Source organism: Dicentrarchus labrax, unplaced genomic scaffold (assembly GCF_905237075.1).
Source record: "Dicentrarchus labrax unplaced genomic scaffold, dlabrax2021, whole genome shotgun sequence".
NCBI classification, from domain to species: Eukaryota; Metazoa; Chordata; class Actinopteri; family Moronidae; genus Dicentrarchus; species Dicentrarchus labrax.
This window is the reverse complement of record NW_026136720.1, coordinates 10,616,701-10,643,785: the sequence shown is the minus strand read 5'-3', so window position 1 is coordinate 10,643,785 and position 27,085 is coordinate 10,616,701. Positions and strand designations below refer to the sequence as shown.

The 27,085-nt window shown below is 39.8% G+C and overlaps 1 protein-coding gene across 12 annotated transcripts in view; it reads right to left on the bottom strand.

The window, feature by feature from the left end:
• The window catches only part of shank3a (SH3 and multiple ankyrin repeat domains 3a), a 195,524-nt gene that overhangs the window by 142,859 nt on the left and 25,580 nt on the right, over positions 1–27,085 (bottom strand). For all 12 annotated transcript variants that reach the window (XR_007881177.1, XR_007881179.1, XR_007881178.1 and 9 more), the window contains exon 2: positions 4,184–4,616. Coding sequence is in view for 8 of the 12 variants with exons in the window: in XM_051381372.1 (XP_051237332.1) it covers positions 4,184–4,495 (312 nt within the window). In the remaining 4 variants the exon portion in view is untranslated. The remainder of the gene's footprint in view (positions 1–4,183; positions 4,617–27,085) is intronic.

Genomic DNA, 27,085 nt, shown 5'->3' with positions numbered 1-27,085 from the left:
GGATATGGGCAAAGGAGGCAAAAAGCAAAAATCCTACCAATGCAAGGTAGGATGCAGGGTTTGAAAACAAGACCATATTTGCAGATAGTTCACAGATGCTGTAAAAGTTCAGAACATAGTATCTCTAATTAAAGCCGGTATGGCTTGACTCAGCGCTTTTTGTGCCTTTACTTTGTTTTCCGCTGTAAATAGTACTTTGGATAGTACCCCCTCAATGTAGGCAGAGTTAAGCATTAGAGTGACACTTTTTCAGCAGTTTGGAAACAACCAAAAAACAACAAACAGGAACTTTACTTTGGTCTTGAGAAGTTGCAGCCTTTATTCACTGACAAACTGTAACCTACACTGTACATTTACTGCCAGATTGACAACTTCACTGCTCTCTTTTCCCCTGCACCACTTGCATTCAGCATTCTCTCTTCACTTCTCCACACGCTCACAGAGGATATGAAGGGAGGGTGTTCTTGATAAGTCTGCATTTCGTCAATTGGCATGGTATTGCAGGACGGCATTTTTCAGGGAATAAAAAATTGTGGTCGCTATTGATGGTAGTCTTGGCTATTAAGAAAATGCGGGGTTCCTGCAGGATGGCCCATGTCGTGTGACCAATCAGTTGTCTGCAGTGTATCAGCTGAGTTCGACCAAGAGCAAGCAGAGTTTACTTGAGTCGAGCCTTACCGTGCAGTGAAAAAGCTGCATAAGACACAACAAAAAGGGGGGCCTAAAATAATAGAGCTGCGATCTTGGACTTTGGCAACCAGACAACCAGACAAATGGTTCTCCAAACAGTAAACAGAATCGGCAGAACCCTCAACCTTATAGGTCAATGGTATAGTACCCAGACTTGATTAGGACACATACTGGCGTGGGGATTTTTTTCTACTCACCCCCTACAAATGAATAAAGAGAGGAAAGGTCCTAAGAGAGGCAATAAGAGAAGCAAATGATAAAAAAAAGAATGAATGCAGGTAAATAGTGGTGGGGCAGACTGTTAATGTCAATGTTTCTTTCTCCTCTGTCGAGAGATAAATGACACCCAATAGCAGTATTGGGAAACCATCTCTTTTTGCTCTTAGAAAGAGAATGTTGGGGGAGTTGGATATGATGAATGATAAATGATCCCAAAAAAGCACAATATTTGCAAATAATTTGCCCAAACATCTGACTGAACAAATGGTGTTATTGACTGCTAATGCAACTTTACTGTCTCCTACTGCCAAGACACAGTACTTATTTTAAGTTGCACTGAGGATTGAGAAACAGTTTTATATGGACTTGGCTTAGTCTAAATCACAAGCTAATTCACCATCTCATTTCCCCACAATCATATTTTGGGTACGCCTCCTCACAGGAAGTCTTCTTAACAAAGTGCAATTGAAAGAATTTCAGACCAAAAGTCAAAACTTTGATTTCCTTTAAATTGATAAATTAAAAATATGTTTGTCAGTTCTCATTCAAGAATAGAAAAACTGTTAAAAAAAACATATAAGCTAGCAACAAATAACAATACATATAATAATAACATAACAGGCCATGCACTGAAATAGAAAGTGTGAACATTAAGCCATTTTAGACTTGAGGTCTCACTCATTCCGTGTGAGACCTCCCTTCCTCCCTTTTCTCCAGCTGAAAAGTGAAAGTGTTGCCTGTTTCTATCTTTGCATGGTGCTTCATACTCCTGATCCAGGCTTGAAACACAGCAGGATGTGTGTAATCCTACTTCGGGTGGACTATTCTAGTGTAATCTCCTGCTCACTCAGAGTACACACAAGTCACTTTTGACTGCTCTATAAAAGATTCAACTGTCAGATTCTGGCCATCTGTCATCTGCATCCATGTTTGTCTGTCAGACTTTGAAACTCTCACACTCTGTTTGTCATTATGTCAGGCTGTATGTGCTCTTGCCTGTTTGTCCTTATATTGGACAGAATGCAACTCCTTGAAAGTAAAGCTAATGATCTGTTTAGCATCCTTACATTACATAAGCACATTAAGGGAAGTCCCTTGGCAATGGGATTAGGACTTATGGGCATGTGAGTGTGCATGCATGTAAGAGCATGTACAGGTGTGCTTGTTTGTGCATGCATACAGTACATCTTTGTGTGTGTCTGTATGTTTGTGCGTGCTTGAACGTGTGTGTGTGTGTGTGTGTGTGTGTGCGCAAGTGTTTGAGCTCGAATGAAAACCATTTTTGTTCACAGACAGCGATTGTGCAGCACCTTAGGGGAATACTCTGCTTTCTTTTCAACTGCTCTCCTTTTATTTCCTGTCTTTATTCCTAGCATGCACAAAGATACAATGGGTCATTTCAGCCAAGTAGCAAACAACAATGAGGTAATCAACAATAACAAACACAAAGGCAGCCTCTTGCCTTCGCCATCAATGTCTGGAGGAAGAATCAAAAGGACACTCAAACTAAGCCACCTACAGAAAAGGCAACTGAGCACCTTATTGCAAGAATGCATTAACTGGCTGAAAAAGTTGAATCTTCATTTTGCTATACCATAAGGAGTCAGTGTCCAGTAGAAAAGTGAAAGTAGAAGAGGTGTAGTGTTGACACTAAGGCACATTAGTATTAAAAAGCAGATCATGAAATCTGTACATAGAAAATGTCACATGGTATCTCTCCACCATCTTTAACCTTCCAATGTAGCCAGCGGATATCTGGATATTGGATACCAAGCCCAAGACTTACTCTTTCGTGCAATGGTTGTTGTTTACAGTCCGATTAGCAACTTGAGAATTGAGAGACAACGTCGACAACCAGATTAATCACTATTAACACATATAATATCTTATTATTTTAAACTAAATCGTCATCAGATGATAGCCAATCGGTTTTACTTGCTGTTTACCTACATATGCTAAAACGCGCTCAACTGAGATTGGTCAACACTACTCTCACTACAAATGGAAGCTAGACCAACCAAACACTACCAAAATCTTGTCCTTTGTCTACAGATTCTGTATTCATATGCAGATAACTATCAATACAGATTACCAATCGTATGATCTTATGTATGCTACTGACAGGGTGAGAGAGAGCAGGGATAGAGAGAGACTATACATTGGGTTTGAGTTATGTTGAATTAATAACACTTTATTTTATTCTACAACCAATGCAGGGTAAAATGTCTCTTCTTCTCTGCGTTTATGTGCAGTACCAGGCAATCACTTTCTGTTCAAGATCGTTTTAACCTGTGACTTGTAAAGGACATTTTCATGGAAATATTACTTTACAGTAAAGAATTAAGTACTTACTTTAAAACGGCTACTACCAGAACAATTCATTAAGAATGGCGGTTGTTGTATTGCCCAAATAATTACTCAAACACGACAGGATAACTGTTGCTGAAGCCATTTAAATTATAATAGCAGAGCTTGAAAAATTAATGAAATCAACTAATTTAGGATCTAGACGCCCTGTTCCATATCAGCTTCTGTAGTAAAGAAATACAGATAAAAACACATTTCCCGGCATAAAGACTTTGTAAAGAGAAGGACATTTCATAGCGTTTGTTGAAAATGGGAAAATAAGGAGAAGAGAGGATCTGTCATAGTCTAATGGTTCTACAATCTTTTCAGTGGCTGCAATACTACAAAGACTCAGGCTACATTGTCAGGGAAAGATTTTATTAAGAGGAATGTAGGATTGCCTTTCAAATCCTGTCTGGAAACAGAGGTTGAGGTAAAGTTCCACAGTTCAGGTATAACTATCTTGATTCTCTACTTTGTCTCTTCCTGTGGATTTACTGTGCCTCTCATAGCCTTCTTTATCCCTGATGCCTTTTCTCTCCCTCTCCCCTCCCTCCCCCTCTCCTGCTCTCACCCTAAGTGGCCAGTTGTCAAAGTCAGCTGAAGCCCCGTTAATGAAGAGGTAGATTTATTAGCGACACATCAGTGGAAGAGGTGGAGGGAAGCAGAACCCCCAGAAGCCAGCAAGTAAATACAGCCACTAAGTGTGCATACCAAAAGAAGAGAGGGTAAAGAGCGGGATGGGATGAAAACAGAATGGCAGAGAAAGAGAAAAAAGAGAAAACTGAAGATGTTTAAAATAAATAAAGCCAAATCCATAAAGCAGACAATAGAGAGGTAGAAAGCACCCAGTCAGAAAGGAAGGGGGAGAGGCAGCTTCCCTCTCTTTTATCCTCTCTCCAGCAGTGGCAACAGAACAAGCTCTTACCGTCTGTTGTAGGTCTGGGATTCCAATGCGGATGACCACGGTGTTGCCTGTCGGCTCCTCCATGGGTGCTCTTGCACTGTGGCTCCGCTCTGCACCGGGACGGAAAGCCGGAACACAGACAGGAAAGGGAACGCCGCTGTCCTCTTCCCGGGAGCTGCCGCTGTCAGTGCTGGCCCCCTGGCTGCCGTTTGCTGCGTGTGTGTAAGAGTGTGTGAGTGTGTGTGAGTGTGTGTGTGTGTGCTGCTGCTGCTGCTGGTCCTGCCGTGGAGGGCTGGGTGGCTCATGTTTGCCGGCTGCCGGACGCAGAGGCATGCTCCGTGTTTGGGGCTCGGTCTATGTCTCTCTCTCTCTCCAGACACACACGCGAGCGCACACACACACACACACACCGATGGCTCTTGTTCACACACTGCTTACAGCGTGCATCACTCGCCTGGGAGAGAAAAAGAGGGAGGGAAAAAGAGGCAGGGAAGGGAGGCAGAGAGGGAATGGGCAAAAAGGAGGGGGTAATAGGAGATTACAGAGAGATGAAGGGTAAAAACAGAGAGAGAAGATAAGTATAAGAGGAACTTTGAAATAAAACTGAGAAGTGATGTGGGGATAAAGCAAGATTTACAAGATTTACATTCATAGAATGGTGTAAAATTATTTAAAAGATAATCCTAATGCAATTTGTCAAAAAGGGAGGCACATTTAGTCTTTAAATAGAATAAAATAAAAATAATGGAGGAAGAGGATTAATTAATTAAAACATTTGCATAAAATATTTTGATCTTTAGTATTAACTTAGAGTGTCCGAATAACAGCAGCACTATTACCTTATTAAAGTGACTGCTGATACAAGAATTTGAATGTTCACATTCATAAAATACAAAGCAACTTCACATGTCCGGTACAGTTAATGAGCTCTGTTGATGTTACCACGAGATTGCTACTGTCACACACTGTTGCTCTTCACACTGTGGTGATGTCAGGACAGCAAAGGGAGGGATTGTTTGCTCAGATCAATGTTGGGTAGGATTTGGCCTTCAAGCTTCACTTTATCTATTGGGGGGGGGGGGCTGATCAAACGGCCCCTGGTAAACACAGTGACACATAGACACAGCCAGCATAAAAGGATTCTTTTTTTTTTTAAATGGAAGTTCTTCTCACTGGGAGTGCTGTTTTCATGGGATATTTCATGCAGGCCATGTGAAGCCCTGAGAATGGGAGTGCAGTTAATGTCAATTTAACCTTGATTTCGAAGTGTGCGGTACAACAAGTCACCCAAAGCGATTTCATAGTCTGTGACTTTCATGGCTTCTGTAGATGTGTTGTTTTTACATTGACCAGCCAACAACATCCTTAATGTATTGGCCTATTCAACTTGTGCTGTCATATTCAATTGAACACAGAACTGAAGATACCAGTGGTAATGCTTATCAGAAGAGACTAGTAAATGACTGCTACGTGGTGTGTAAGATAAATATGAAAGGGCTTGAGTATTGCCATTTTCAAAGCCCACCATTTAAACAAGTGAGCTTCTCATGCAAGAAAAATGTGTCATGAAACATTTGTGGCAGGTCTGTAAATTATTAATTGTGATCTTAAGTCAGTGCTATTCTCCATTGTGTACTCGGTGCCATCATTGTTCAAGCTGACCCGACAGCCCCAAGACATCATCTTCTTATTGGGTGGAATTTAAAGTAAGCACTTCAGGGAGAATACAACTGATGAAAGCTCTGGGGCTGCTGTTACACAAGATAATGTAGGCCTTCGAGCTGACACACACATGCAGATATATATGCACACTATTTACACACATTAATCAGACAACAATATTCCTTTGCTCCCTGTTCTCTGCACAAGTAAAGGCAAAGTTCTCATTGTTCTCACAATTCTCACACATATTTGTATAAATTTAATGTAAAGTTCCTGAAGTGTCAGATTAATGCAGAGAGATTAAAAGACATCATTACATAAACTCTACTAATCTTCAGACATCTATGGTATTGTAAAAGGTTCCAAGACATGGAGCTGCTGATATTAAGACCAGAAAATACAAAGGAAAGAATAGCTATTCTGGCTATATGCACACAGCTAACAAATGGGAATATCATATGGGACTGAAGAGACTTTCTGCCAGTGGTTCTTCCTTTTGTAAAGTTTTAGTATGTCTCACTGGATTTCCTGTGATTATAGTTTAAGCCAAAATATCACCTCATTATATCAGAAAAGCCTCGGATTCTCGCTGAGAGCTTCTCACAGAGGAGTTAAAAAGCAAACCCTGCTGCTATCCAATATGCTCATCGATCTTGTGAAAAGATTAAACTGACATGAGAGTCTCAGAGTTGATACCAATAATCATTTGGAGACACGTGTTTACTAATGATTTGTGTTTACCTGAACTGAAAGCAAATATATTTGGCACATACTAGTCACATATTTTCTTCTCATTGAAAATTACAGGCTACATGTTGTATTCATCCCACAGAAAAAGAACAGTTTGAACTTCCCAGCACTACAGAGGCTTGCATGTGAGTGCTCTGGACACTCTACAGTATGTAATCCCATTAGCACAGGAGAAAGAGCATGGCAGGTAGACCTAATACATTAGAGGATTTAGCAGATCACTCTACCTGTATGCGAGTTCGGCCTGCCAGGTTTTTAGGGCAAGGAAAATTGATAATTCTTACCCAGACCTTGTAGTGTAGCTCAATATTCACATTTTATAAAGCAATTCTGTGCCCTTACATCACAGGCCAAATGGGTCTCCATGTACTATAAAATGGACACAATGGATTATCTCCCAACAAATTACAACACTTTTGTTAATTACCACATGCTTGGATATTTAACTGTTGAGTTGTGTATTGGCAACCAGAATGCAACACTTGCATGTTCAGAAATGACTGATATTTATAATCATCTGAGTACATGAACTGCATAATAAGTAACAGATCACACAATTAGAAGGATTTGAGTTTTGGGAATGTGTAAAAGGGACCTAAGATACCTTGCCAATAAGTAATAATTGTTCCCCTCAATAGCTGGGGCAGGACCAGGGTGGTATTTCCTCCTACTTGCATCATACAAAGATAAACTGTGTGGGCAACAGCACTTGACGAGATCTACATACAAGAAACAATTGATCTGGTTAGACATATGGCAAAAGAAGAACAGGGAACTGCGGTTAAAATACAGTACACTTTTTTTCCAATGTGATTAAACCTCTTTACACTTTAATTTTCACCAGGGCAATTTAAAAGATAAGACTTAAGATATTTCAGATAAAGGCATAAGTCTGGTGTACGAATGAGTCAATTCTACAACTACAGCTGAAACAACTGGTCAACTAACTAAGAACTCCCCTTAGTGGGACAAAAAATATACATGCAACAATTTTGATTGTCCATTAATTGTTTTAGTCAGTTTATTGCTTCCCTCTGTTCGTTCAAATCCCAACGACCACAATATGGAGTGTGGACTGGTAGCTGGAGAGGTGCCAGTTTCACCTCCTGTGCACTGCCGAGGTGCCCTTGAGCAAGGCAACCTAACCCCAAGAAACTGCTGATTTGTGCCGTTAACGTGGCGAGCCCATCACGCCCCCATCTCTCTCCCTGTTGTATGTCCACAAGTCTATCCATCTAATCAACAAAACTTGAATAGTTTGAGGTTTTGGACCAATGGTCAGATAAAACAAGCAATTTCAATCACCTTGGGTTCTCCGATATTGTCATAACTATTTTCTACCATATAATTTGATTAAGCTATAAAATAAGAACTTATAGAGAATAAAAAGAACTGTACGTAGCCCTACAGCCTACTTTAGCACAGTGTACTGCATGAGTAGACACACCCACTTTCAAATATATGTTTATTTCCATGCTGCACTACTGAAAACAGCATAAAATGAATAAATGATCACTTCTGGCACTGGTTCAACTGCTTAATGAAATAGTTGGACCTTGAAAATACACTGGCCTACCTTGGGCTCATTATCATTTATCTTCTTTCCCTATAATAGTACAGATACAATTCACTTGCACCTCCAATAATGTGTATAGCATAGTGTGATACCTGTTTAGATACTTAGCTGGCAACAGAGCTAACTTAAAAACATTTGGGAGCTATGAGTGTACCTATAGGTTAACAGTGCAGTCCAGATTCTCTGTCTAACTCCAATTGCTTGGGAACATTAAGAGAGTGGACTAGAATTATAAGGAGGCTTGCTCCAATGCCTCTGCAAACAGCTACTGCCTCTTCTCTCTTCAGCTCAGATCTCTTTCACCCCATCCCCTCTCACCCCATCTCTTGCGCTCCAGCCCAGTGAAAACAAAGTGAATAATTCATGACTATACAGAGCAGTGTGTGCATAGATCTAGTGCAATGTATGCGTGTATGTGAAACATCTGCTCGGCTTTAAAAGTCCTTGCCATAGAGCTGTACACGAGGACATTCACAAACACAGCTGAAATCCACTACCAGCCATCAGCAAACCCTAGCTGTTCCCCTCTAAGACTTCCACACTGAAAAAAGGAGGCTGGGGCAGAGGGAGGGAGAAAGATAAAGGTAAACAGCTGCCTGAGGTAGCATGAAGCAGAGAGGGCCAGAGAGGATGTGGCTGAGACAGTCAGTGGGCCGGGAAAAAAGTAGAGAGAAAGGGAGTGTGGAAGAAAGAGCGAGGATGGTAAGGTAACGACAGAAAAGGGAGGTGGAAGAACTGGTGAGAGGGTGGGAGAGAAGGAGGGAGAGCATTACATACAGTCAGCTTTGACAAACCAGCTACATAGCCCATGGCCTGGAGTAAATGTGATAACTGTTCACAGACCCCATCAGAGTAAGCTTCACGCTCCTCTACACCTGGTAAAGCAAATGTCATGGCCACTCGCAAACTGAAGTCACCCGGGGACACATTTATTCACACACACACACACACACAAACACACACACACACTCACACACACACACACACACACACACACACACGCACACACACACACACACACACACACACACACACACACATACAAACACACACACACAATCACACACACATATACACTTTATACTTACACTTACTTACACTCTCTGTCCCTTAAAACATTTTCATTCATTTGAATGAAGAGAATCCATTGGTAAGGCTGAGAAGCATCAAACAAAAAGGGAGAATATGGTTGATCACCTGGCTGCTGTGGTCTGCTGTGGCATGTATTTCATGCTACCAGCCATAATAGGTAGATTTGTCTTTTTTAATAGACGCTGACCTCAGAAAAGAGCAGAAACCAATTTCTCACTCCATCGTCGATTTAAGTTTCAAGTGTGATAAATGTGATATAACTGGGTGAGAATTCATAGTACTTTAATTGCAATCTGTGTTGGTTTTTAGATTTTACTTTTGTTTCTGTGTGTCTCTCTCTTTCTCCCCTCTTTTACTTTCGGGTGGGACATGCAGGAGTGGTGGTACCATCTGCCTGCATCAGGACAGGGCTTTTGAAAGCAGCACGTGTTTTCAAAGTGCTTCCAGGGATTGGGCTGAGCCAGTAATGGACCATCAGCTGATAGCACTGTAGTGTTCGTACATAAAAAACTATGGTGTCCACCATAACATAATGTTGAAGATCTCTGTTCCTTAATCCATGTGGACCACTCTATCGTTTTACAAACTGGAAAAGCTGGTTGGCTTCAGGGACACAATAATAAACATATTTATCTAGCAGGACTTTCTCAGTGGTCATTGGTGATGCCTCCTCTTCTGTGGCCCCTATGACCTTTGGTCCCCACCCTTGGCCCTTTATTGTCCCCCATATACATGCTGCCACTGTGGCACATCATAAACAAGCACAACATGCAGTACTACTGTTATGCAGATGACACACAGATTTATGTCCAATTAAAAATCATCGTCTATGAGAAATAATGTGCTGAAACGTCCCAAAACCTTCTCCAACAAAAACAAATCAGAGATAATTCTGTTTAGTCCCTCAAGGTCCATCCCTGTTCTACAAAAAAATCTTCGATCCTTGTCATCAAATATTAAGCCTGCAGCCTGAAACCTGGCCGTAATATTGTAATTCATATTTGACAGTGACCAATTTCGAGAAGCAAATTGCAACTCAAGTAGCATCTCAAAGATCAGATAATTTCTCTCTCTGTCTGCTCTTGAAAAAGGCATTCATGCCTTTATTTCTTCATGATTAGACTGTTGCAGTTCTTTGGATTCAGGGTTAAGCCATTAAGACATCTCATGCCTCTAGCTGGTACAGAATGCTCAGCTTTTAACTAACACAAGAAAAAAAGAATCATATCAGCCCTATTTTATCCTCTCTTCAGTGGTTACCAGCAGTGTTGGGCTAGAATTGTATGTATTACTCATTACTTAATAGTCTTTTGAAAAGTAATATTATTACTTTACTTATTTCTTCCTTCCAAAAGTAATTAGTTACACTACTACTTCTTACTTTTCCCACAAAATTGCTAATTGTGTCCCTTCCCCCAAAACTTGAGACTGAGAATTAAAATCCAGTTTGGTTTGTTAAAATCAAAGTATTGGAAATAATTCTAGCTGCTGAGTGAACTGTAATATTATTATTGACATTTTTTTAGTAATTAGTTACACTACTAGTTACTGGGGAAAGTAATATAATTACTGTAATATTATTACTAGTAATGAGTTACTGCCCAACACTGGTTACCTGTCAGTTTTAGAATTGATTTTAAGATTTGAATTGCTGCACCCCTATGAGCCAGGGCGCATCCTCAGATCCTCTGGCAGGGTTCTGCTGACTGTTCCTGAGTCCAGGCTCAAGACCAAAGGCAACTGTGCTTTTGCTTTAACAGCCCCTCTGCTCTGGAACTGCCTAAGGGCCTAAGGCTTGCTGGCATCTTTTAAATAACTTCTTAAAAATCTTTTTGAAAAAGCCTTTTATTTATTCTAGCATGTTTAATTTTCCATCATGTTTTATTTATTATATTGGTATTGTTGGTTTTACTATATATTAGCGATGGGTATTTTATGCTTTTAATTTTGTATCTTTTAATTTTTTAAAACTATCTGCCCCAGTGCGGTAAGTTTTGCACTATGTTTTATCTGCTGTTTTGTTGGTACTTATTTTACTGATGTGGGTCTTTTATTCTTTTATTTCTACCTCACTCTGGTGTGATTTTATTTCTGACTTTATTTTGCCTTATTGCCTCCTGAAATGTTTTAATGCTGGTTCCAGCCATGTAAGGCACTTTGTAACTTTGTTTTGAAAAGTGCTGTATAATTAAAGTATTAAAAAAATATATCTCCTGTAATAATGGGTTTGGAAACCACCAAACATTTGATTAACAGCCTGGAATGACTTTGCTGATGCTGCTGGATAGAGGCCATCCTCTACTCCAAGCGGACTTTGGAAAAGCCCTTTATGGAGCATCTCTGAAATTAAAAAGGATTTCCTATAAATCACACTCCAAGTCTACTTTAAAGTGCAATATATGAAGAAGTGCTGTCAAAATTGCCCAAAAAAGCCATTTACATAGGTTTACGTATTTGATTATTTATTCTTGGGCATTATGTCCATAAACCAATACATAACAATGCTGACCAATCGTCACTACATTGGTCAGCATTGTTATGTATTGGTTTATGGACATAATATGAAAAAGATGTGACCCTCTCTGACTGTTGAGTGATTCTGGTACTGGTAGCATATTTTTGCTGCTCTAGCTCAACCCAGTTCAATTTGTTATATTCTTAATTACATGGGATAATTACTTGCTATACATTTAAACGTACTAGCTCTGCACTGGTCTGCTCAAGCACTCATTCCTCTCTCCTTTTAGGGACCTAATCCTACAGTTGTTTACATGCTATTCAGTTCTGTTAGATACAGTATTTAGCTAAGAAGTTACCCCTCTCCTGCTCTCCATTCGGTGTCAATTGTTTAGCTATTCTTCTGCCTCCTTTAATGATAATGATACATGTAATAAATGTTCAAACTAAATTGTTAGCTGAGGTATTTCCAGTCCCCAGTAGCCGATGCTTCTTTGATTTGGCACTATTGAATAACTTCCAAACAGGGCTTTTTAGTTGCACGGTGTGCAAATCACTCTTATTGGGGAGTTGTTTCAGGAACTTTCTGCCATCATTATCTCACAGTTGTAGTTATATTATTTTCTTGTTTCAGCTTGACCTACATTTCATTTTCAACCAGCGAAAGTGACGTTGTGTGACTTCTATCCATCACGCAGTGCATTCAGTGCAGCCCAGACCCACGAGACAACTCATGAGACGGACAGCCGCTGTAGTGCTGCTTTTTTCCCCCACAACTGATTAGTAATTTTCAGAATTGACTGTCCATAATTTTTTGCAATTGAATTATATAATCAAATTTAGAATATTTGTTGACAGCCCTAACATGAAGCATATGCAGCAGCAAATACTGCTGTGTGTGTGTTTACACATCAGACAGATAATTCATTAGAGTAGCCTTCTTTAAATCAGAAGAGTCAACAGACACACATACACATCTCCCTCTCTCATACACGCGCACAGCCAGCTCACATGGATTAGCCGCTCAGTGTAAATAAAACAATGCCTGACCCATCCAGAGCCCCGGGGCCACATGCAGAGGCCCCATATGGAAAATTAGCCATGCGCTAAAAGCTTTTGGAATCGATGCTCTACAGTAGCTGCACCACATCCCAAAGCTTCTGTCTCCATCCAGTTCACATGGGCTGACGCAGCAAGCAGATGTGCCAGTCTTTTTTTTTTTTATTTCACACACACACACACCTATACACACATACACACACACAGCTGACATACATGAAAACTATAGTGATATTCCTAGGTTCACAAAAAAGGTAATCATAAAGTTATGCTGTTCATGAGTTATAATATCAATATTTGTTTTGATTTGGTTGGCAGAGTAGAAATCCTGCTTGGCAAGCTCTTTCATGATGGCTTTTCAATCTGTCACACCTGCAGACAGGACTGGAAATATGACAAACTGACAGAGAAACATTTTAATGTTATGGAAAACCTAGTGCATTTCTTTTTTTCTCTCTTTTTTTTTTTGCCTATACTGCAAAGACTACATTTGAGGACACGGCTATTTCTACTCTCCGTCAGAAAAGATTTTGTACTGAGTCTGAACAATGCATCACTGGATTTGATGTTAGATTTTTAACACTGGTATGTGCTACCACTTTCAACAACACAGACACATTAAGTTAATATGCTAAATCAAACGATTTGCAAGAAACATCCTTACCCTGGACATTCTCAATGACTTCTGACAAAAAAACACTGGGTTTCTAAAACAAGTTTGGTGTAAGGTGTATGGCTAAGGTACATTTATTAATCATTTAGGGATGAAGATGAAAACTGACAAACAAAATGTGTGTACCAAAATCCATTTCCGCACAGAATTCTTGCTGATTTTACTCCTCCTATCTTACACATTTTTTTTCACTATCTGTCTGTTTATAAATTCTCTCTATAACCACGGGAAGCTGTGGATGGACAATTTCTGTTTCTCTGTGTTCCCAGGATTGCTGCTGGAGTGGCAGTTGGCACTTTGATGCAGCCTGCCTATTAATAATCAATGGGGCTCCCCAGAGAGAACTTCATAAAGCCTGCCAGCCAATTAAGACCTGTTTCATACCATGCACTGCATTATCTCTCCACAGACCACCACAGCTCTTAAAAGGCAGGCTGGGGATACTGGGGAGGTCAAGGATGTCACTGTGCCAGGCTCAACGTAATGCTATCAAATAAATGCTACACTGGGGACCAGGTGTTGGCCGTTGTTTTCATTTGAACATGTAAAAAGGGTGACTGAAATTTTGTATGGGTTCTGAATCACCAACCCGAGGATCCAGCTGACAGACTACTAGAAGAGCTATAGTATGTTTATGTATACACTCAGTGCTAACACATGCCCTGAGTTCTGCAACCCCTGGGTATACCTGGGCTGTTATGCAGCCCCATATGCAACACAGTACAATGCACTGTGTTCTTACACCTTTCTATCGGAACCAGCATTAACTTTTTTCTGCTTTTTCTTCCTTGGACCACTCTTGATAGGTATTGACCACTGCAGACCAGGAACCCCACAAGAGCTGCAGTTTTGGAGATGTGACCCAGTTATCTAGCCATCACAATTTGGCCCTTGTCAAAGTCACTCAAATCCCCATGCTGCCCATTTTTCCCGCTTCTAACACATCAAATTGAGGACAAAATGTTTACTGCCTGTTTAATATATCCCACCCAAACAATAAGATGGACAGATCAGGGAAGATAAAGGAGTAATTAATCATGTAACTGGCATACCTCCTAGTAAATTTCAAGACTCTCCTGCTGCTAATGACTTGTTACACAATGGTTGTGGTTGCTACTATAAACAAAGAAGAAACTGTTCATCACACAACAATCATTGACTGCTATTGCACAGCAATCAATGATGAATTCAAAACTATTGTAAACCTTCTTTGCTCATAGAAAGTGAGATAAATCTGAGTTGCAAATGCACATTAATGAATACTATAAAGGTACATACTGCAGATACATTTTCCATTTCCACAGAGAAAGTGCAATATGTACTGCTGGGTAAAAAGCAATACTACAGGTTTTTTTTTTATCTGAATGTTCATGTAGGTATTGCAGTTAGAGAAAGGAGTAACTCCAAACCAAACCAGTATATTTCATCAAAGCACTTTCTCCCAAAGCCTCCCTTCCGTGCTATTTCCACATACACCCGATCAGAGAAGGAAGCTGCTGATTCAAAAGCAGGGTTGTGGAGTAATCCCGATGAATCCCTGAAGTGATGCAGTGGTCACAGTCATATAAAATTCTATATTTGAATTTTAAAAAATACATTTCGTAATAGAGCAAATTATGGCCTAAAATTACACAAACCAATTAAATAAACCATTGCGCAATGAGTTAAGATACTGTGTCTGTGACATGTGAGACACTGTTGACTATTTTCCTGCTGAAGCAGCAGAAATCATTATGAAATAATAATGGAGCAAGGTTAATATGCATGTGTCTTTCGCAAATCATAATATTTCCCCCCAACTACAATGTGGCGCTATGGCCTGGCATCCGCCCTCCATACAGTCATAAATATTTCACGGTGTTTACTCCATTGCTGCCCTTAAACCCCACGGCATTCTCTCTTTGTGTGCTTGTATGCACTCTTATTCATGCAAAGTTGAGAACGGGGTTATAATGAGGAGAAATTAACAGAGTCATGGGAACAAGAAAAGTGTTTCTCTTAAATTATTAGCACACGTAGGGAAAGAAAGAATAAGAAACAGACTGAAGGCAAGCTACTATTCATTAACACAAGATCAACCCATTTGATCCCACTCAACTAGGGATATAAGCCATTACTAAGACATTTCTATTCCTGAGCTTTTATGACTATTGATCTGCATCTGTCATCTGTGAGAGAAACACTGTATCTGGGTCACAATCAAGTCCGGTGGCAGTTTGACACATTAGACTAGAGTGCTGATCTGGGACATCATGCAATGAAACATCACTCAGAAAATATGAAAGTGTGTGTGTGTGTGTGTGTGTGTGTGTGTGTGTGTGTGTGTGTGTGTGTGTGTGTGTGTGTTTGTGCGTGTGTGTGTGTGTGTTTGTATGTGTAGAAACACTACAGCTTAGAAAGACATTATGATTATTATTATTATTATTATTATTAATGACTATTTATGTCTATATAACATCTTAAAGGACCAGGGTGTAGGAATTATCTAGCTGTAAGACTGCTGGCTGTTACCACTGAAATCCCTTGACTCAACAAATATTAATGGTGGCCGGAAAATCTGTGAAAAACACTGAAGGCCCTATTTAGAGTCAGTGTTTTGTTCGTCCATGGTGGAATCCATAGAAGAGGACCCACTCCTTCTGTTGCTCAAAATGGCTCATTTTAAGGTTTCTGACGAAAACACATAAATTCTTATTTCCAGGTGATTATAAATTAAAAATATACCTATGAATATTATATTCCATTTCTGCCAGTAGATCTTCCTAAATATTACATACTGGACCTTTAAGATAAATCTTTAATTTATGATACAACTTCAACTGAAAAAGATGTGAAACAGGAATTTTAATGAGATGGTGAATGGAAAGATTTGTACAGCATGAGGTGAACTTCAAGTGAACTGTGGCTCCACACTGAAGCCTACATGAACTGAAATAGGTTACGTAATAATCCTCACTGCAATCCACATTATTTTACTGTTTACATTTTCAGAGTTTATTTTCTTTTTAATCCTTTTAAATCTTGATCAGAATGTAAATGACTAGAATCATCTGACACCACATCCTGTATGATTTTATCTTCTGACTCAATACCGACTGGCCCAGATTGTAGCAGCCTGGATACAAGTTGATGTTATCAGTTGTGAACCCAAGCGATCTACCCAACAATCAGGGGGTGTGTCCATAGCCTACGTTGACTCACAGATGACATGGTGCCCTTAAGCAAAATCAGTTAACCCACAACTCCTGCAGAAAAGTTGCCTAATGGGCAACAGATAACCCTTGATGTGCTCGGCATGGACATGCTATTTTACCTTAGGAAAAAATGTAGCTTAAAATGTATGGATGTGCCCATGACATACATGTAAACAAACAGCACTCTCATTAGCAAGAGTTCTTTGCTGCAGGAATCTCAAGTAATTTAAGTAAGCCTCTGCAGAGGCATTATTCAGTTCCTGCAGCAGCACCTTCTTCCACTGTCCTATGTCATATTCACTGATATTAAAGCAGATAAAGGTTGTTAGGAAACAGTGTTTCAGCTCCAACCCGTCCTCATCACTGTGAGTAATGGGAAGAGAAGGGAAAAGGGTAGATCATAACAGCTACACATTACTAAAGGACAGTTCCTAACCAGATACGGCTGCTTGCTGAAAAACTCTTAGCCTCATATCCAGAATTAATTAACCAGATTTCATTAATTCATTTGTGAATTATACAATCATAATTTGCTAGACTGCTAATCCAAAGGAGATATTGTAGAAAACAAGTATGAGAGGGCTGTTGGGGGGTGGCATTGTTGGAACGAATCAAACAATATTGACTTGACATGCTATGCATGTCAAAGCCACAGTGACATTTTTGCACAGCAGTGTCATACTTAGACAACTGCTGAACACAGCAGTGCACCAGTCTCATGTTGATTGATCCATGATCGACTTCAGCTGTGCTGCCTGATATACAAGCATCATTTAGATCTTGATCCAAGCGATGTGCTGTCATGCCTAAATGTTGCTTTTCTGTGTGCGGTCTCAATGAACTGATTTTAACTCTGGATTTAAGGGTTGTGAATGCCTTCCTACAAGATGCGCAAGTAGAGAGTGATTTATATGATTACCTTCACACTCATAATGCCTGGAACCCTGCAATGTTTCTAGTGCTTCCATCAGTTGACTGATGTAACAATTAATTTGCATACAAATAGATGCAAGTGACATCAAGAGGAGGTAAAAGGAGGAAATGAAATTACACTGTGCAATGCTGTGTTGATTGGTATATGAAAAAATGGAATAGTATCTAATGTGTGCCTCTTCACAGTTATGCAAACAAGATGTGATATTTATATGCTCAAGATTTTAAGGCGTCATTAAAGGAGATGGCAAAACAATGGCGCACAGATGGTACCAAGATATCATTTGAAAGTGACAGCCTTTCAGTGCATCCGGAGTTTGTTCATGGATAGGGCCTCAATCTCTCTTTAATTGTGTGGCTTTGTGTGTCAATGACTTGCCAGTATAAATACTATTTGATATGCCTGCTTGGTGCAATTATGCATTTCACCGGATACCATGAAACACAGACATCTAAATATTTCCGTGCATCCTGCTCTGTTGAAAACTAAAATTAAAAAGGTTCTGGTACCAGCCTTAAAAAGTTGAATTGGAACATCCCTACTTTATATGAATTCAGAGTATTTACAACCATGAAATGTTGTAAATGTTTTCTCCATTCCTTACCAACAGGATATTTGATGTTACCAGCCCCACTGCTATGTAGACGTGCATCAAACATAGTGCATAGGGCACCAAGAGCCAGAGGTGGCACCAGATCAGCCTATAATCATCCATCATAACAATCATAATGTTACATACAGGGCTTTCCCTACCATTATAACACTTAAGTGTACCCGTTTAACAGCATCTTAGCCGAATGGAAAAAAAACTATGCTCAGACTACCATGCTGCAATTTATGCTCATGCTAGCTTCTCTGTCCTCTCCTCTGTTTGACGGAGGGCAAGGCTCAGCTTCTACACACAGACACACATACACACATGCACACACAATTAGTGGAGCGGACAGAGGAGAGGCAGCAGAGAGGGTCGCGATGGAGACAGTGATGCAGGTGAAGTGAAGGATTAGATATTTCCACCTGCTTTGTCCGCAGTTTCTGTTGTTGCAAATAAAAGTGCTTGTTAACCACATAGTGAGTTACAAACAAGCTAAAACGAAAGCTGTCCGTATGTAGTCCAACTGTTTATCTCAGTTTGTAAATTCAGCCACAGGCTGAAACAGCAGTCCATCCTCTCTCTACAAGTGGTTTCTGCAGGTAATGAATCACATCAGAGTGGGACAGAGGATAGGAGGAAGGAGTGATACTGACTGATGTCTGCGTTATTCATTCTTTATAAACTCTGATGTCAGAAATATTAGGCTATTTATTTTACTGACATTTTAGATTTGTTTCCAGTGAGATAGCATGAGTGTACTGTATAGGGTGACTTTGCTGTTGTAAACTTTTGTGTAAACTGTAGCTTCTCTAGAAAAAATATTTTGTTATAACACTATTCGTGCAGATTTCAACAACATACTGGCCATCGGGCAAACCTGGCACCATAAAGCAATTACGCTTAGGACACAAAAATGGCCAGCAGTGGCCCTGGCTGTCATTGATTCTAATCCAAGGATTAACGTTAACCTGATATTTGCTGTCCAGATGCTGCCCAATTTTTTACTGCTCACAATGAATAGTACAAGAACCAAGTCAGTTTTTGCATTTTGTCAAATTTCAAGGCAATGTCTAGTCTATGTTCAGTTTTTTAATCCTTGAATTCCTTGTTGATTTTTTCAGTCCTTATCCTTTTCAGCTTCATCGAGCATTAAGAAAATCTGTCCCGAACCTGCATTTCCAGTATATTAGCAAAACTCTTTTCTGAGAGGCATCATCGATTCCAGAAGCTATTTCCCTCTTCTGCCACTGCACACCAACATTACCTGGTGCAGAGAGTTTATTAAAGAGAGCAACTGGAAGTTAACTCACACTGGCTTTTCTCATCTGTTAGCTCTCCAGTGCTGCTCTATTCCTTTCATATTATTTCTTTATTGGGTGCTCAAATGTCCACAATGATTTTCTGTCATTTTCTTCTTTTCTCATGAACTAATGGTGCACACTTACACTAACTATTTTAAGTTATTATAAACTTAAATCATACTTTTCGCCACCAAGATAAATTCTTCCACTCTAACCAAACTAAGACATATTATGGTGGAAAAGATCAATGCAAAAAGAATTGATGATCAATCCATTGGTGAACTGACAGAAAAACAAATTTGATAATAAATTAAAAGTCATTTATCAAGTTACATCATAGTGTTAATGACACCACACTGACTAGGGCTGTCACGGTGAAAGAATTTCCCCTGTGGTGACTAAGGGGTGACTAAGGGGTGGCTCAGCAGCGCAATTTGAAATATTTTTGCTATTTTTATTGTTTTTGTTAATTACTTTGTAAGGGGTACAGTGGGACAACATTTGTATAACTGACCTGCACTCTCTCTCCTCCTGCCTCCCAGGGTCTGTGACTTTGTTAAATGGCAACTTTTGGCCGAAATAAAGTTGCTAGTTAGTTATCATATTCAGCTGGAAGTCGCTAGTTAAAGGTCACTCGTTAAACCGAAACACTGGCGAACTGCGGGACACAAATGCCACAGCTGTGGCGAATTGGGATAATTAGCTGACCAGTTGGAATTTTTTTTCCAGACCTGAGTGACACAGAGGCTACGTGACTTTCTCCTGAGTGTTATTCTAATCCTGGGCCCTGAATTGAGGGATATTGAGTAGCCCAGTGTTTCAGACAGCGCTTTCATTGTGTTTAATCTTAATTGTGTTTAATCTTAATCTTAATCCCTGTGAGACACTTTTGCGTCTTAAAATAGTTAATGAACATGACGTGTTGATTTGACGTCACATGCGGTTGTGACGGTGGCTTGCCATCCCCTGCGGTTGGCTTCTCAATAGCGCAATATTATATTATTGCGGTTAGTGCGACAGTAATGACTTGTGCTGGGGATTTTGAGTAGGTCTGGGTGTTTAATAATTGAAAACCCAAACCTACAAACTCTGGGTGTTTGAAATTAATATTTTCAGATGAGGTAATGAAAAAACATCCTTGTGCGAACATGGGAGCTATTCTGTGTTTAATAGCAGTTTTTCCTGTTTGTGTTTTCAACATGCACAGCTATAATTACAGTAAAGAAATCTGTTAAATTCTGTTTACCTAATAACTCCCATTCCCCCTCTCCGGATATTATCACAGTATGTGACAACACTTCAGCCCCTCTCCCCCTCTACGTCTCTCCAGCACAGTTATATATAGAGTATGTAGTCCTTACTTCATGCTGATGAACGCCAATACACATTAGCAAATGATATGTATGAAACTCAACAATATTTAAGCTTCATGGTCAGTTCTAATGTAAATAGACATTCTTTTATAGTAAATAGCAAAAAAAAGTACAATTTGGCATGTCTCAGTGGCCAACACCTGAGGTATCACTGAGGTGAGATTTGGTGCCATCACTCTCTCCATAAAAAATGTCTGAAGGCCACAAAAAGCATTTCTGCTCTCCTGTCTTGGGGGTATAAACACTGCCACATAGATATGCTAATTATTGAGGTGAGTATGCCACTGTACATGTCACATCAGACACACAGATAAACACACACACACACACACACACACACACACACCAGCATCTGCTTGCACGACTTACTCTAAAACTTAACTTTCCCCAGTCCTGTAATTATTCAGTAAAAGTGAAATAATTCTGTGGTACGCTTTTCCCTCACCCATCCCCACCCCCGTATCTCTCTTTTCTTTTTTTCATCCCCTCCCTGCATCCAAATTCAGCTGTTGTCGATGTGTCGTGACTCTCTGCCAAGTGCAGTAATTACAGTACGGTGGTAGGAGCTGAGCAATAGAGAGAGAAGCAGCATATCAAACATGACTGCACAGGGTAACGGGTGTAAAAACTCATTCTCAGAACTAGCTGTCGCATGCCACAGAGCACAAGACCGACAACTATTACTGTGTTTATTTCTCCTTTTGTGTTTACTTAGGAGTTTATAAATACCACACAACAATTGAAACCAGTTTTACAACAGACTGTATATTGTGTAAAATGAGTCACGCGTTTAATTTTTGACGAGGCCACTTACACATATTTCCCAGGACACATCTATTGGATGTAGTCCATTGATAAAAAGATGAGCACCGTGAGAAATCTAGTGATTCCTCCTACATGCCCACTTTATGTCTAAAAATGGTAAGATCTCACACATAGGCTCACACAAACTCAAATAAACACACACACACACACACACACACACACACACACACACACACACACACTTGTTGATGTATTGCCTATTACACTGCAATGACAGTACTGGCAGTAGGCCCAGAGCAGTGGATAGTTTATGATGTTGGGAATAATAGGCGCGGTTAAAAATAACTTTATTATCAAATGCACCTCAGAGACAATTGTGACGTAGGCAGAGGGGGCTGACGCTCTGACAGCAGACGAAGGAGAGCACACGCTACTCAGACAGCGTGGGCTGCTGTGGGAAGGGTTACAACATAATGCACATTCAGAGTTGCCAGACATTTAACTGTAACTGTCACTAAAATAACAGAGGAAACTGAGCCAACAATGAATATGTCATCTGGAATACTGAGAGGTGGACATTATGGACTGAGTTGCAGCAACAGTGGGGTTGCAGTTTTTCAGCCTCAAGACGTAACATGCTGTGAGAAAAACTACATAAACCAGTATGAACACATTAGTCTCTTATGATTTTGTATAACGGCTCTATTTAAAAATACAAATATAAATGAGGTTAATGTGGGCAATGGCCAAGTGATTCATAACATTTTTATTTTCCCAATGGTACTACAGACTACAGGTCTGCCACTATTGCATGCCAGCCTTAAATTCTGGCGAGTCTCTCGTGAATATTAGGAAGAATGGTCATTTATTGGCTATCCCAATGGTCACTCACTAATGGATTGTCTTTCACTGGCTGCCCCTTGGCAACATAGCACCAGATTAACCAAAGAGAGTTATTACTAAGCAGGACTCCTTGCCAGTGGCTGACAAAGAAGCAGGAATAGAGGTTTGCAGAAATTCAGTCTATTCAGTGATAACTATAGAAAAAATGTGTTCGGAATATACTGAGGATATGAATGGACACCTGAGTCTTGGATTATGCCACATGAGTATGCTGATATGTTTTTATTTTTCTCATGGCTGTGATTTTATCATGCACATCAAGAATAAATCTGTGAACCTGTAAACAGGTAAGGAGTCTGATTGTACTGTTCCCAAATGTTAAGGCTAAAGAATTCAAGGTAAGGGAGGTAAAACAATCTAAAAATATGGAGATTGGGTAAAGACTACTCTATGTTATTCATATTCCCATTCTTTATTTATATCTGACACTTCACATATAACTGACAGGATGCAATATGCTCTGAAACTAAAAAACAGCACATACACAAACACACAAATCTGCAGGAGGAAGACTAATCAATAGCCTCTGGGTGGGAGATGAAGTGTTCATTTCTCTAAAGCTACAATAATGACCTAATACCTCCACGTCTATATCCACAGGGATCTGCCTGCTTTTGTGTGTGTGTTTTTCTATACACATCTGTATGTGTGCGTGTGCATTTGTCTGCATGTGAAATTGCGGTGCTTCAGCCTAATAGCCAGCAGAGAAAAATGATTCCCCTCTTTCTCAGGGGCAGTGAATTAAGAGCTTTTGCGTCCAATGCCTTTTTCTGCTTCACAAAGCACACCTACCACTCGAACAGGAAAAAACTATAGAAAGGTAGCAGGGAAAAAAATTTGTGGATAAAAAAAAAGAAAAAAAAAAGCAAAACACAACATGAATGAGGGCTGCATAAAAACACTGACCTCACTATGTAGTTTGCCTGGCCAGTGAACCAAATGTTAACCACATAAACGTCTGAGCATCTTCCGTATCTGCTTATACTAATGACCTGCACTCTCCCTCCTTCTGCCTACTGGGTCTGTGTCCCTGTTAACTGGCAACTTTTAGTCTAGTCAAGTTGTCAGTCGGTTAACACATTTGGCTGAAAGTTGCCAGTTAACAGGGTCATTTGTTAAACCAAAACTCTGGCGAGCCATGAGACACTGACACCACAGTTGTGGTTAACTGGTATAATTAGTAGACCAGTCGCTGTTTTGATGTTTCCAGTCAGGAGTTTTTTCAAAGCGAGTGAGGCCGAGGATATATGACTTTCTCTTGTGTGGTAACATTGTAATCCTGGGCTGTAAATTGAGGGATGTGGAGTAGTTTTAAGCAGAGCTTCCCATCTTAAAACAAATACTGAACATGATGTGGTGATGGTGATATGCAGTTGTGGTGGTGGCTTGCCAATGGTATTTCATTTTGCATTTTTTTTTTAGTGGGGTTTAAAAAAAAATCACTTTTCAGTCACATTGCCCCAAAAATCGAGTTTTTCCTCATAATCAGATTTGAGTGGGAGTAAAAATTATTTTATTATATATATATATATATATATATATATATATATATATATATTATAATGCCTAATTAAAAAGTGGATACAGTGAAAATGATCTTGCTTGACTAAAACAAATACATGAGAAATTAGTATTACATATGTACACATCGCGTTCACATCACATTACACATCATTTCAAATGTGCACACAAACCTCTTTTCACTATGTTCACATTATTTGTATTCCAGTTTTGAGCAGTGGTTTGTCTACTCTATTAACTGGCATGTTGTTGCTCAGAATGCCACTCATTAAACCTGAATGGGATGATGACACAGTTTCTGCATTTCCATTTTGATCCAAAGCATTGTCCTTTTTTGGAGTGTGGTCAGCATCATTACCTAATGCTCCTCCTTCCCACACACATATGCTCTAATATCTGAAGATAACATTCCTCCATTTTTCCACTTTCTCCACTGCCTCCCGTCCACTTACACACACCATTTAATCCACTTTCTATCACCTTCTATCATGCTTTGGAAAATGAATATGCAAGTTAGAGGGGTTGTTATCAAAACCTAGCCACACAAGAGGTCAAAATGCTGGGGTTCGGCAAATCAAGTAGTTTCAGCTAGTTCTTATCTAAACATTTTCCCACTGATATGACAAAGTGTTGATTCATACCAGATTGGGCCCTAAAGCTAAAAAAAACAATACCCATTAAACCAAACAAATAGTACAGTCACAAAAATGTTTGCCAAATTCACAGGTAGAGTAATTCAGTGTTTAAAAAAAGCTAAAATTGGTGTACTGTAGCTGTTAGTGAAAATTGTGCACCTTCAGCTTGCTTTTGAAGATGCCTTTCTGGCAGACACAGACAGCTGCAATAGCTTTCTCTTTGGCACTGGCACTATCTCACACACACACATTCACATTCCCAGTCTACTCTCAATACACATGTACATGTAAACCACACTAAACCCACACACAGCTCTCATAGGTGTATGGGAGAAAAGTAATTAGTAGGAATAATTCAGTGGAGCATCTCTCATCTCTCCCTTGGTGGTGTCAATACCCTTAGCCAATGGTAATTACCTGTCGCTCTCTTAAACTTGAGGGGGACACTCACTTTGTGTGTGTGTGTAAACGTTTTTGTGCAAGTGTGTGCGTCAGCCCTATAAGAAAACAACTTATTGTAGCTACAGTATATTGCAACGTCCCCTTTACAGTTTACATAATGTAGCTTTGAGACATCTCTTCACTCCAAGTTTTCATTCCCAAAAGTGCTCAGCTGTATGCAGCAGGAGCAGGAAATACTGATAACTAAAAGATGGTCAAGATCTGTTTCTTGCCAAAACCTATTTCATATCAACATACTACTTCGTAGTTGCATTCTCTTGGCTTTGTGGGCATCCTTCTGGATATGAATATTTAACCAGAAGCCTGATTATGATACATAAAAGCTAGAAAAGAAGGAATAAAACATCTTCCACAATGCCAACTCGGCTGGCATTAACATACAAGGAACAGTCCCAGATTGAGGTGGCAGATTTTGTATAAAAATGTTCTTTAGTGGAATCACTTCTAAGCCTACAAAGGCTTAGGGGAACTAGAGAGAAAGAGGAGAGCACGAACGAGAGGAGGATCAGTGAAAAATAAAGCAGCAGAAAAATCAATCAATGAGCAATTCCCCAAAACAGCTATGTTTATAATGCGATTAAGGTGTGGGTTTTAAAAAAGAATACGTAACTTGATGACTTATGATAATAAGCTTCCACTGAGCAAAGAACATTAATGGATTCAGATTCAGTAATAGGACTGCTGGCCAGATAGTACAAACAGAGACCAGATACGGACAGATATTACTTCATTACTTTGTTGCATCAGTAATTCCATTACGTAATATACAAGTCATTTCAAATTGTCCAGGTATAATTGTGTCAGATCAGTTTGATGGTGTGCAGGGCTGCGATGAAAACTAATGTATCTACTAAATTGTATACTGGTGTAATCCTCACAGCCCCTTTGGGACAACACAGACCCCCACTGACACTCATATACACAGACTAAGTGTTGAGGCATTTGTTAATCTTGTAAACATCCCTTCACTGATCTCTCATTAATTCAGCCCAGAGGATGGCAGGGAGGGAGAGAGATAAAGTACGAGAGAGAGGGAGAGAGAAAGAGAGAGAGAGAAAGGGAGAGAGAGAGAAGAAGCATGCATTTGAAATTTTGAAATAAGTAAATTAACCACCAGTGTGAAGGTAGCTCTATCCTTTCTTTTACCAATATGCTAATGCAATGGTGCTAATCTCTTCCCTCAAAGGCTGCTATTGGAACACTTTACGAGCCATGGGCTTCATATCTGAGTTTTATAATTATAATTTATATTAATATAATAATAATACAAGTAAGTCAAGTGAGCAAGTGGAGATACACGGATATATATATATTTTTACTAGATAGGACAGCTGAAAATAGACAGGAAAGGGGGTTGAGAGAGAGTGATGACATGCAGCAAAGGGCCACAGGTAGGATTCGAGCCCATAGCCGTTGGAGCAAGGACTCAGCCTTTGTACATGGGGGGCCAGCTCTACCAGGTGAGCTACAAAGGCGCCCACTATACTGCATTTTTATTTACTTTGTGGAAGTGGATCAGATTATTGATCGCAGAATGTTACCAGCAGAAACACTGTAGGCCAGTCTGGCAGAGAGGCCACTCAAATCACAGCAGACACTGAGACAGATGGTGATTTTACACCAGCATGGGAAAAGAAATGGCTCTTTAACATCAAACCTCAGCGCATTACTTTGAAACCAGCTGGGGAAGCAGCCAGACTCTTAAGTAGAGGTGATGGAGAAATGGCGTACCAGGCAAGATGGAGAGCAGCCTTTCCATACTACTTTCTAACATGTCTGCATAATTATGATTCAATTTGCATGTTTTGGAAGACAGTGACAAAGTGACAAATGGTAAAAGGCAGTTAGACAAAAGGAGAGAGAGAGAGAGAGAGAGAGAGAGAGAGAGAGAGAGAGGGAAGTGAGAAAACAAACATTTAGGCCCCAATTCTAACTGGGTATTAATCCATCTATCTAATTCTTAACTTGAAA